General features: G+C 42.9%; 1 protein-coding gene and 1 long non-coding RNA gene across 6 annotated transcripts; both read left to right on the top strand.

Annotated features, from left to right (window-relative positions):
- The first annotated feature begins 876 nt into the window (after positions 1-876).
- On the top strand, positions 877-4453 carry LOC109756984 (uncharacterized). 3 transcript variants are annotated; one of them, XM_020315814.4, is made up of 4 exons: positions 877-1431; positions 2010-2153; positions 2436-2680; positions 2924-4453. In XM_020315814.4, the coding sequence occupies exons 1-4, from the start codon at positions 1123-1125 to the stop codon at positions 2940-2942; spliced, it is 717 nt and encodes a 238-aa protein (XP_020171403.2). In that variant the 5' UTR covers positions 877-1122; the 3' UTR covers positions 2943-4453. The 3 variants fall into 3 exon arrangements, with proteins under 3 accessions (XP_020171403.2, XP_073365226.1, XP_045089305.2); XM_073509125.1 differs by having other exon boundaries at positions 918-1431; positions 2436-2569; XM_045233370.2 differs by having other exon boundaries at positions 1037-1431; positions 2436-2569.
- Positions 4454-5148: 695 nt separating this feature from the next.
- LOC109756985 (uncharacterized) lies at positions 5149-10083 on the top strand. 3 transcript variants are annotated; one of them, XR_012203417.1, is made up of 7 exons: positions 5149-5425; positions 5520-5630; positions 7430-7568; positions 7990-8060; positions 8482-8539; positions 8617-8697; positions 9687-10083. It is a non-coding gene; the product is annotated as an uncharacterized lncRNA (long non-coding RNA). The 3 variants fall into 3 exon arrangements; XR_012203418.1 differs by having other exon boundaries at positions 8609-8697; XR_012203416.1 differs by lacking the exon at positions 8617-8697.
- Positions 10084-12852: the final 2769 nt, after the last annotated feature.

Genomic DNA, 12852 nt, shown 5'->3' with positions numbered 1-12852 from the left:
TGCTGAGGATAATTGGCGGCATGCTCTGATTGATTGCAACATGGCCAAATGTGTTTGGTGTCTAGTAGATGAGGAGCTTGTTGAACATATGATTGGGATCAAATCAAATGATGCTCGGGTTTGGCTAATGGAACTAGTAGATACTCTGAAGGAAGATGAGGTTGTCATAGTGCTAGTTACTCTATGGGCAATTTGGTGGGCTCGAAGAAAAGCAATCCACGAGCAGGAATTTCGGTCGCCGTTGAGTACATTCAGTTTTGTGCAAAGTTATCTGAATGATCTGTCTTTGATTCCCAAAAGGCATCAGCAAGGGGGGCGCCAACCTCCTCAGATCCTGGGCCTCGCAAGGCTAAGGGAGCATGGAAAGCGCCTCTGAACGGATGTATGAAAATGAATGTTGATGCTGCGGTGGGAAGACATGGAGACAGGGGATCTTGTGCAGTGGTCTGTTGCGATCAGTCTGGAGTTTATGGAGGCGCGTCTTCGTTGATTATGCATGACATGACACAACCTGAGATTCTAGAAGCTATTGCTGTCAGAGAAGCTCTTTGCTTAGCACATGATTTACACTTGAATCATATTCATATAGCCACAGATTGCTTAACAGTGGTCAACAATCTAGAAAGCTCGTACCTGGGTAGATGCAGTCCAATTATCCAAGACATAAAAGAGATGATGACTGCTTTTCAAGAGGTCCACATCATGCATGAAAAGAGAGAACATATATGGGAGGCTCACGCTTTTGCCAAGTTTTCTGTTACCTTAGAATCGGGGCGCCATTTGTGGCTTCTAGATCCCCCAGCTTTTATGTACTTGCCACTATCAATTTCCGTTGAATAAAGTTTGGTAACACCCCCTCAAAAAAAAAAAAAAAACAGCGCGCAAAACCCTACCTACATCGCCCTCCCTCCGCCGCCTTCCCCAGCCCTCGTCCCCTTCCCCTTCGCCGACCGCCCGCTTCCCCGACCGCCGACCGCCCTCGTCCCCTTCCCCACCGCCTCCTTCGCCGACCGCCGACCGCCCCCTTCCGCTTCTCCGACCCCAGCCCCCGCCCCCGCCCCCGCCCCCGCCCCCGCGCCAACGGACGTCTAGGGTTTCTCAGGAAAAGAAAGGCGCGGGGAAATGGTGGTGGGCGGAGCAGCGGCCGGAGCAACGGGGGGCGGGAGGCGCGGGGCAATGGTGGTGGGCAGAGCAGCGGCCGGAGCAACGGGGGGCGGGAAGAAGAAGAAGAAGGACAAGTCCGCTGGTGGCGGTGCGTCCTCTTCTCTAACCCGGGAGGAGCGAGAAGACATGCTAGATGCCTTGATTGAGAAGGAAGTTCAGAAGAGGATGAACAAATTTAAGGGGAAGAGGCCGACCAAGTTCGAGCTCTCAGTAGAAGATGCAGGGCTGCGATTGAAGATTGCCAAAGAGGATCAGACATCTCTTTCGGTGAGTTGATGCCCTTTGTTTCATAGCTTATGACCTTGCTAGTTTAATATTGATTTGTTAGTTTTATAGATTCTTGTATGCTATTTGTTTAGTTGTATAGGCTTTTCTGAATTTCATCAAGATTGGATTGACCATTACCATGCAATATGGCTTCCCATTACCACATGAATTCTCTTTGTTTGATTTTAACATATACTGTACTCCTTATTTATGAATAACCTTCAGATTACTAATATGGTACTGTAATAGAAACAAAAACCATAATATTGATAAATTTTTAGGCCTCACATATTCTTGCATGGCCCCTTGCAGTGTCTATCTGTTCATTTATTGGCACGTGGCCTTAAATATGATATCCATGACATCATGAATCACATAGAAGCCCAAATAACATAAAGCACTATGAATTTTCGATTTCCAGTTCATTTTTCCTGTGAATATGTAGGGCCATAACCTGCTCTGTTTCAGTTTCACTCAGTGTAACAGGTTTCTGGAGCTGATACCTAAGCAATTGGATTTTTAATTTCTGCCTGCATGAAATTTGTTTTAAATGCGTGCCTTTCTTGTTTTTTGTACAGACCTTACCCAGATTTGAGCTTGACATCGACTGTGATATTTTGGAGTACATTAATCTTCTGAAGGATAGAATGTTTCATCACCGAACACGTGGGTCGTATTACTTTGGCGGTGGAGTCGTGGCCACCCCACCAATGGGGGATGATGTAAGTTCACACTTTTCAGTCATTGCATGTATACAATCTTTCTGCCTAGAGCTGTAATGATTAGATGTTTCCGTATCTATACATGTTTCCCTAGAGCTATAAGACTAGTCATAGTGGTGAGTAACTTAGAGTAGTAACATGCATATGTTAGTCTATGTTACTACCTTCATAGTGGGTAGTTCATAAGTGTGATAATATAGAGACCCTCACTCATTATTTTGTACAGTCATTTTGCATTGGGAAGTGCTATGTGAAGATCCTAATGATTTACTTATCTGGCAGGAGACATTCAACATGATTGAATTCATGGAGACAACCCAACAAGGCTCTAAGCGTTCTGTTATGCAGTGCATTTTTTGTGATAATGATCTGTACTATCAATTGTTTAGAGCAACTCCTGAGAAGGACGAAGACAGGTATACTACGGGCAATTTTTACAGACTTGGTGGTGTTAAAAGGGAGTTCCCGGAGAAGTTATTTGGAAAGCTTAATGATGTTTATGGAGCCCCTGAGTCCTATCATAATTCGTAAGTAATTACTTTCACAAACTCACTTAGTATGTAATGAATTCCTTAGTTTACATCCAGTAGGTGCTGCTAGATCCCATCTTCCTCATCTGCATTTTTGAGTTAAGCTCCATACCAGATTTTTTTTGTTAGCTGCTGTATGTAGCATCCAGCTACTGCCTTTTTATCCCCCCACCCCCCTCCCGAGTTGTTGAGTGGTAGCTGCTGTATAATGATATTCATTATTCTTCTTTTTAAATACAGTGAGCAGATTGCAGTCTAGCAAATGTATTCAGGAAGATGGTTGAGAAAGTCAAGAAGCTCACACCAGAAAGGGCTAAGAAGTTTGATCCTGATCTTTTGCCCCTTGTGCAGCTTCCAATCACTGCTGTATGCGAGTCTGAAAGGTTTCCAGCAGTACTAAGGTTCACGACTGGTAACTTTTACAGCTCAACACCGCAGCACGTAACTAGCAGGCTTGAGGAACTTGTGCATAACTGGGGGAGGTTGTCCAAGTTGGCTTTCTTGATGATTCTGGCTGTCATCGAGTTCGACATGGAATTTTACGATTGCAGAAAGAGCTTCCTTGAAGCTAGAGCTAATTTGCACAACACCGTGGGGGCGGTACGTAAACTTACTTCAATGGTCCTGATGGGCATTTCAGCCTGAAAAAGCTGCTGGGCGTGGGCGGCTGTGTTCATGTGCTAAAGTTTGACTTTGATGATGTAATCCGTATTATCATGAGGGCCAGACATGATGCACGAGGTGCAATCAAAGAAATAAAAGCAAAACTGGATAGCCCTGCGGCCTCCACACCTGTAGATGTTTGTGCTGAAGCTGATGTGAAGAAGTTGCAAGCAAAACTGGATATCCCTATGGCCTCCACATCTGCAGATGTTTGTGCTGAAGCTGATGATACTGCTAGAGCTGATGTGAAGACGCAAGCGAAGGTGTCAGTCTTGACACCTTCAGATGGAGCTGATGTGAAGGAGTTGCAAGCGAAGGTGCCAGTCCCGACAACATCGCGATCTTTGGTTGAGCTTGCTGGAGCTGATGCCAAGAAGGTGATATCTTCACATGAGCGAAAAGAAGCTCAGACCAGGGAGCTTGCTGGAGTTCATGCTGAAGCTGATGATACTGCTAGAGCTGATGTGAAGAAGACGCAAGCGAAGGTGTCAGTCTTGACACCTTCAGATGGAGCTGATGTGAAGGAGTTGCAAGCGAAGGTGCCAGTCCCGACAACATCGCGATCTTTGGTTGAGCTTGCTGGAGCTGATGCCAAGAAGGTGATATCTTCGGATGAGCGAAAAGAAGCTCAGACCAGGGAGGTGCCACCTGATGAAGTTGAGTGGGCAAGGTGGTTGAAGCGTAGGCGTGCAGGTCTAAAGGTCATGGACCTACTGATGGAATGAAGATGTCTGTTCTTCATGTGCTAACCTGTCTGCTAAGATGCTGTTTTTGCGTTGGTGATTTCAGAACTTCTCCACTGAAGGTGATGGATGTAAAGAAGACTTGGCGTTCTTGTGCAATGGCCGATGGCTGATATGTGTAATTGTCCATTCTCTTGGGTTTAGAATAGTCAATTGACTTGAGGATGTGGTGTGCAGTTCTTGATGCTGCTTGATGTTAATGCATACCGGTGATTTTCCACTTGCACACTGAAATTTTCAGCTATGATTCACCAACCTTTGTACATGAATATGCAGCTGAGAAACTCATTTTGAGAATGTATCCCTGATGCTTACTTCAGGCTCTCCTTGTTAATGGGTAGCGCACTATTTGATCCTTGTGTCATCTCTTGAATGCAACTGGGTGCCTAGAGCTGATTGGATTGTAAATAATTATTATTATGTAATAACTTGCTCCAGCAAGGCCAATGCCTTGAAGCAGCCAGCTCTGTGTGTCACTTGTCCTGGAGGGCTCAAGCTCCTTGTTATATACTCCCTCCGTTCCAAAATAGATGACCCAACTTTGTACTAACTTTAGTATAAAGTTGGGTCATCTATTTTGGAACGGAGGGAGTACCACAAGAAGATGGTACAGATAGGTTCCTTGTTCTTGAGTTGTCGTGTTTGCTTACCACGCGCCCTGAATGTCTGCAATCATGATGAGGCTCTAACAGTTGTATATACAGACTAAATATGATTCTCATGCTAATGGCTTATTGGTCGTCGTTGCTGCAGATGGCGTATAGCCTGCTACTCAGAGTTGGAATTGGCGTGCGCGGTTCAGAATTGCAGGTTTTTTTGGGAGCACTTGGGTCTGAAGAAGAGCAACGAGTTGCTCATGTACCACTTTATTTGGTACTGTACTGTATTTCTTAGCTGGGCAGAGTTTATATACAACTTAAAGTAGTCATGTTGTACTCTGTTCTTTGATTTAGTCCCAGTTGTAGTCTTTGCTGAAAAAGCGCTGCAGTGTTATAGCCTGATACTCCGTTTTGAAGTTCACTGGTTACATAGCGACATTTGGAAAACATCGTGCTAAATGGGTCACGATCCCCGCAGAGCTTTCCTCGCCCGTCGCCTTCTCCTCTCCCATTCCACCAAGCTGCCGCCCCGGCTCCTATCTCTCTCTGACCCGGCGCCGTGCCCCATCTTCTTTCATTTCTCTCTCCCCGATTGGACCTCTGCGCGCATCTCCCGCCACCGCGCCGTCACGGTGGTCGGGGCCCGGAAGGAGGTGGCCTAGCGCCATCACCAGCTACTTCGGATCCGGATTCTCTCGGGCTCCCCTCCCCTGCGTCCGTGCCTTTCTGCAGAAACGGTGATCAGTTGGAAAATCTAAATATGTTTTCTAGATTTATGTCTGTATATATTCCCTATGGGATTGGCTAAATTCTTTCGTGATTCTGTCGCAGGCACTTTACTTCTGTGTTTCTTTCCGGGAGTAATTAGTGGAGTACTATGTGGAAACAATAAAAGCTCCAGAGATGATGAAGAGAGCGTCTCACCTCTTCTTTGTGTCTCAGGTACCATTGCAAGATTTGAATTTTTTTTTGCCCTTAGGTTCCTTCATTTGCTGCATTATTTGGAAATCACATACAGCCATATTAAATCAGAACTGGCAGTTTATCACACGTCCGATGGATAACATGGGTTTAACTCAACTTATTTCATCCAAGGCATGTAGTTTAGTGCATATATTTTTCTTCAAAAAGCTAGCATGTGGCGGTATCCAGTAACCTCTTAGAGTGGCGCTTGTGTCAACTTCAGGAATTCGGACTGTGGAAAAACCCCAGAAATCTTTGTAATTGAATAAACATGGACGGAATTATAACTGTAACTGTAATGCCTGTGAAATGGAGAATTTCCACCATTAGGGGCAGGCCTGTGTTTAACTCAATAGTGAGATGATGTATACGTCATCTCACTACTGAGTTTGCAAGCAAAAGGCTAAATGCTCTTGTAGCTTTGGTTCAGATCCTGTTCCTGCAGGCTATCTGAAGCAGCATAGACTGAGTTTGCAAGCAAAAGGATCACATAACCTGATAGTATAGGGAGCAGTCTTTTGTTCCAAACAGTGGCATTGATGCCTGTCAGTTTGCGGGTAAGTTACATTTGTGCGATGGAGAGGTCAAGCAGCAGTTTGTTGATCTCTGATTCTCTGAAACCTGATCCTTATATAACTGGATATTGGTCAATATTGTTCAGATCACAAATTCTTGATTGAACTTTTGGTCTTTCAAATATAAGTACACGATAATATTCAGGTCCAAAGATAAGTAGTAACCTATTTGAGCAAGTTGGAAACACATCCATATCAGTAGTAGAAAAATTCCTACGTGCATTGGGATACTGACCTGCAGGTACCGTAGTGTGTGCTGTTTTTCAACTCAACCCTGCTCCTGATTGTTTGTTGACTATTGAAAGACAGTATATGTCTACTCATAGGCTCAAGACATTCTCTCTATGTAATATAATGTGTACTTGTTCTCATATAGGTTACTGTGTCAGTGATTATTTGGTTAATAAATATTGACTGTGTCAAGGAGCTCTTCATGGCTGAAAGAATATGGAGTTGGCAACCATGTGTTGTTCATCTAATATAGAGTGCTATAGATTTTATAATCTTCTTACTAAGTACTAGTAAGTCAGAGGCTTTGATCTTATTTAACATAGATAATTAGTTTACCTCACTTGTCTAGAGCAGAAATCATTGTGTTTTTCAGAGATTTTTTAGCTAGTCTTGCTTGCCTGGCCGGTTTCTGGTTGGAACTGTCCAGCAACCAAGACTTGTGAACGTACTCCATATCGGGTCTGGATTACACACTAGCCCAGTCCACATGTATGCCTATTTTTCAGAAGACGACCATGATCGGTACAGTTGAACTAGATTGATGGTGCAACCTCAACTCCAAACTGATATAAGTACCAAGCATGGATGCATTCTAACTGTAACTAAATAAAATCTTATTACGACAGTAAAGCGTTAAGCTGTACCATGTTCTCAATTGTTGACTGTTTATACTGAACAAAGCAGCGACGATGATAGATCTAAATCCATTTGTTATGGACCACAAACATGCACATGAGGCATGGTCTTTTGTGTAATGTAGAAAACTGGCAAGTAAAATTTTGGTTACTTTAAGGACTATATTTTAGTACCTTACATTCTGTTAGGTTACAAGCAGCTATATCAAAGGCCACACCAAAAATCGTTGTGCATTTAACCTGAGTGGGTTGTCTCTATATATTGTTCAATACCTAGTGCACATGGATAAGTCATTAATATAATGCATATGGCATTAATTATTTTCTCTTGGTGTAGAAAAACAGCTTGCCAGATTTTTTTTAACAAGAGCCTCATGCCTCTGTTGAAAACCCCACTGAATGCAACTTTAGTTGGATAAGATGGCATCAAGACAGATGAAATGAAGAGCAGGCTGCCTGTATTTCTTATTCTGGCGGTATGTAGTGAGGAGAATGGATCAGTTTGTTTATTGTGCCCCAAATTGCTATGTTGTTTGAGTAGTATCTGAGACGCATAGTGATCTGTTATGTCCTATTAAAAACGTTAGTTGTATATAAAGATTGAAGAAACAAGCTTATCAATCAGCTAATGATGTTATTGTTGCAAGGATAATAATTTTAAATTATTCCTAGAGCGAGTATTCTCTCCATAGATGTTATTTTTTCCTCTCACTATTGTACATGATCATTTGTCAAGGTATATGAAAGCTCATCCGTTCAACATGCTTTAATTCAAACTTTATACAATGTGCAGATTCAGAAAGTCCGAGGAACAAATCTGTTAATTTGTAGTATGCCGTGGTGCACTAACCGTTACTCAGTAACTTCGTTTTCTTGTGATGTGGGTGCCATGAACAGCTCTCCGTCCCTTGGCCGACTTCACTGGATCACATTGGAGAACTTCCATGCCTGTATTTCTTATTCTGGCGGTATGTAGTGAGGAGAATGGATCAGTTTGTTTATTGTGCCCCAAATTGCTATGTTGTTTGAGTAGTATCTGAGACGCATAGTGATCTGTTATGTCCTATTAAAAACGTTAGTTGTATATAAAGATTGAAGAAACAAGCTTATCAATCAGCTAATGATGTTATTGTTGCAAGGATAATAATTTTAAATTATTCCTAGAGCGAGTATTCTCTCCATAGATGTTATTTTTTCCTCTCACTATTGTACATGATCATTTGTCAAGGTATATGAAAGCTCATCCGTTCAACATGCTTTAATTCAAACTTTATACAATGTGCAGATTCAGAAAGTCCGAGGAACAAATCTGTTAATTTGTAGTATGCCGTGGTGCACTAACCGTTACTCAGTAACTTCGTTTTCTTGTGATGTGGGTGCCATGAACAGCTCTCCGTCCCTTGGCCGACTTCACTGGATCACATTGGAGAACTTCCATGGATTCATGGTATGTCCCCAGAGCAGCTGCTGCATCACACTATCTGCATCCTACCAGTGCTAATGTGTTAATTAGTAGAGCTGCAGTGCTAGCAGGATAGAAGGTCATAACAATTGCAGGAAGATTATGCAACATATAGCAGGGTAATTAGCTTATCTACAAACCAGGTCAGTGTAAAGCCAAAACCTTGAGAAAGCAAAGGATACTGGTTTAGGATTACATACAGATTTTTTTTCTATAAAAGAACAATTGTCCAGTATAGAGAGGATGAGATGATAAATGATTTTTTGTAAAAAACAAACAGACACTGAATGCATGCAAAAAATACCTTTAGAACTTGAAGCACAGTCAGCTTGTTTCCCTGGATTGGGTCAACAGCGGCCGGAACCACACTTTGCCTAGCAGGCACCTGTAAAGCTTCAGAGAGCAGGGAGTATTGTCCAGGTGGTAATTTGCACGTTCTTCGTCATAGACAGCCTGGTAGAAGCTTTCCAAAGCCATCTACTACTCCAATCAATCAATTTGCTAATCTAAACTTGTCTAGTGATTACAAGTTCAACTGCGCTGTCAGTTCACTGCCTTACGTTGGCCAAGTTTCCAAAAGTAGTCCTTGATGTTCCAAATTTCTACCTTGTTACTATGCATGCTAAACTTATAAACTTGTAAACACATGTTGCTGTTCTACTGCATAAATAGGTAAACTTGGATCTGTGTGGAATCATTATCAAGTGTTCCATATGTGCAATGAGGCAATACAAGCAGTTTTAGTTTTCATATGCGTACCTGAATAACCTTAAAAGAAATGTACTTGTACCTTTTTCTAGTTTGTTGTTTTTGTCAATCTTACGTGGCCGACTTTGAATTTTTTTCTCGGTTTCTATGGATCATATCATGCGTTAGATCCCTACGCGACATGTTATCTACTCATGTGCTACATCTCTTATTCTTAGCGTAGCTAGACGTTCTAACAAGACTGATATATTATCACTTCATCTGTGATTGTACATACTTCTTATCTTTTAGTGTGCCTCTCTCCGGATGAGTACTCAGTAGTCTTTATATATTTTTCTATGTTTTGATATTTCTCTTTTGCTTTTGTGTGTCGCCATCTGTTCTGTACTTGCAAAATCATTGGTTTGCATGTTTTATGTTGCAGAAGTTCTCCTTGCGCTTGAATATCTTCACATGCTGGGAGTCATATACCATAATAAGCCAGAGAATATCGAGTATGTGATAATGGTCACGTCATGCTATCAGACTTTGATCTCTTGCTAAGGACTTCCTTTATGAGCTTCTGTATGGTAGCCAAAGGCAGGGGGTGCACATATACATTCTTGTATGTTCAGTTGCTATTATGTTCCTGTTAATAGATCACGCAATTCAAAGGAACAGTCCGAGCCCTTGACATCATTGTTTTTGCATAAGGGCAACTTCCTGTTGGAAGATCCACTAGATTTCATGATCTGCTTCTGTTATTGTGCAGTCAAACATTGATGAAGCATGTAGATCCTCTGTTTTGTTCTTTGTGCTAAAGAAAAAAAATGTATTACCACTCTTTTTTTTTGCGGGTGCACTACTTTTCTTCTTCAAAGGCTGCAGTTTCATCTAGTACAAGATAAAAGGTCAGGAAACCAAGCTGAAAACTGTAAAAACTTCGGTTTCCAGACACAGCTTACTTTGTTAAAAGATCTCGTAAAAAGGATCTCAGGTTCCTTTGTGCAAGAAACTGGTTTTCCAATGAAGAGAAAAACGTTAACATTGATCACGAATATTTTTTTCTTTTCGAAACGGAGGCATAAGATTTGCCCTGTCTATTAATTATGGAGAGAACAGAGTTTTACAAATGACCCTCAAACAACACATGAATGATTACTCTCACAATATAATCGTTGCTAGCTTCTTGCCTCCCGAGTTGATCCAGAGCTTTGTGTTGTTCATGATGATGTTGAGCAAGATTGGCGGCGTGTTGCTTTTGTGGCGACTCGAGCATTTCTTTCATTTTAAATGGTCCAAATGACCAACCTGGTGAGGGATGCCATTGCCTTCCTATTGCGAGTGTTCGTGCCGGTCCTATTAGCCCACCAATCCTCAACGGTCTCCTCCAAATGCCAAAATGAAGTATCCATATGCTCTAGGTGAAGCTTCTCGATGACCAAGTTCCATAGCATAAGTGTGTGATGACACTTGAAGAAGAGATGTGTCTCGGACTCTTGTTCTTGCTTGCAAAGGGGAAACAACCCATAATTTGGCCACCCATGCTTGGCCAACCTATCCCGCGGTCCGCATTCTATCTTGAATCGCCAACCAAGCAACAAACTTGACCCTTGGTGGCGCCTAAGCTTTGCAAACCATTTGCTCAATGTGGGAGAGAATCATGCCCAAGAACCGTGCCTTGTAAGCGGAGGTTGTCGAGTAGTGTCCATTGGACGTGTGCTTCCAAATGATGTCATCCTGGGTTTGCTCATCTAGTTGGAAATCATGCACAAGCATCCATAGGGTGTAAAATTGTCGAATGTGTTCAATGGAGACCACGATAGAGGGGTTGATCTTGAAAATCCAAGCGTTTTCCTTTAGAGCCTCCCCCAACTTCCAACTTTTCCTTGAGGATACCTCAAAGATGAGGGGTGCAATCTCAATAGGCTTGCGACCGAGGAGCCATGGGGGATCTTCTCCCCATTACGCATGGTGATGGTGCTGGAGGCATAGAAGAAATTTAAGTCCTCATCGCATGGGTTTCCCATACCCACCCATAATTTATTTGGCTCTTTCATACCATAGCCAACACAATCTCAAAGGCCCATGCAAATTTGTCGGTGTTGAGCACCCCAAGGTCATCTTAACCTTTTGGCTGACAAACAATGAGACTGGCCATCAGACCAACCGAAACCGGTGGTGATGCACCAAAGCCTCTTAAATTATTTGTTAAAAGGTTGTGACGAGGCAATGTTACAACAGAACTACGTTGTCGATAACAACCCTAAACCTTCATCTATGCCAGTGAACTGATGAAAGCAAATGTATCTATTATAAAAACTTCAAATGTGGCTGCCTTCTCTTGTGACAACTTCGCTCTATAAATCTTTTGGATACAATTCAGAATGTTTCATCCGGGAAAATATCAGGTGCTACCAGCCATTAGGTGCTACCGTGATACGGGCATCCGGGAGTCGTTGGATCTCTGATTCAACGACATCTGAGAAGCTATTGTACCTGCGCACAATTTTCAGACTTTAGGATGACATTTTTGTAAAATATTTAAGAGCTCTCGGGAACCATCTGATCTGAGATCCAACAGCCCAGGAGTCCATATCACGGTAGCACCTAATGGCCAGTAACACTTGATACTTTCTTTGTTTCATCATACCGAAATTTGCTAGTCTTTATAAAATATAATCCGAGCATTTTGTTGATTGCATGACAAATTTGTTCTCCAATATGAATATGAAGACCTAAGGATAAAAAGGCAACCAAGACCAATAAAGAAGCTGCATACCCAACTCCATGTCCAGCTGCTCCTCCTGAACTGTCTCCACGCTCCTTAGGCCCTTCCCAGTGCTCCAGGTGGACAGGTGCTAAGCATGCCAGATAAGCAAAAAAATGACATGGCGCAGTAATTAAGGAGGAGAGAGAGAGAGCACTTTGGTGATCCCAGGAAGAATCAATGCCAAGCACATGAACCTAGACAAACCATTCAAATGAAGGAAGTTTGACCAATGGATGAAAGAGTTTAGGTGCTAAATCATTAAGGCTGCTGCCAATGCATGAGTGCTTAGATGAGGTGCTAAGCACATTAAATAGTTTAGCAACTATACTCCCCAATGCATAGGTGCTTAGCTTATGGTTGCTACGCTTGCTTCATTTAATGATTTAGCAACTAAGCTCTTCATGTATTGGTGGGCTTCCTTCCTTTAAATGTTTTGCCTAGGTTCACGCGCTTAGCATTGTTTCTTCTTGGGGTCACCACACTCATCTCTCTCCTCTTAAATAACTTGCCACATCAGATCTTTTGCCTACGTGGAAGGCTTAGCACCTGTACAAGGTGGAGCATTGGGAGGGGCGGCCCCAATGCCGTGGCCCCAACATATAGCAGGGTAATTAGCTTATCTAGTTTAGCTGCATGTTTATTTTCCTTGTGCATGTGCATGCCGTGGCCCGTGGGCATGATACATACTCTAGCTGCATGCGTGTGTGTAGTGTACAGACAGGTCCGGGTCGTGCGCTAGGCCACCACCACCTGGCTATCGCCGCGCACCCTCCTGCCCGGCCTCCGCGCATAGGTTCTTCTTGCCGTCCTCGTGCTCACCGTTTGCTTCTGTCGCTGC

This window comes from Aegilops tauschii, chromosome 2 (genome assembly GCF_002575655.3).
Source record: "Aegilops tauschii subsp. strangulata cultivar AL8/78 chromosome 2, Aet v6.0, whole genome shotgun sequence".
In the NCBI taxonomy this organism is placed as follows: Eukaryota; Viridiplantae; Streptophyta; class Magnoliopsida; order Poales; family Poaceae; genus Aegilops; species Aegilops tauschii.
This window is presented reverse-complemented; position numbering and strand designations above follow the sequence as displayed.

Bases quoted from the DNA above. Each gene is read 5' to 3' on its own strand.
- LOC109756984 (XM_020315814.4), top strand. From the start codon at position 1,123: ATGGTGGTGGGCGGAGCAGCGGCCGGAGCAACGGGGGGCGGGAGGCGC. The intron at 1,432-2,009 runs GTGAGTTGATGC...TTTTTTGTACAG, and splicing joins AGGATCAGACATCTCTTTCG to ACCTTACCCAGATTTGAGCT. The intron at 2,154-2,435 runs GTAAGTTCACAC...CTTATCTGGCAG, and splicing joins CCCCACCAATGGGGGATGAT to GAGACATTCAACATGATTGA.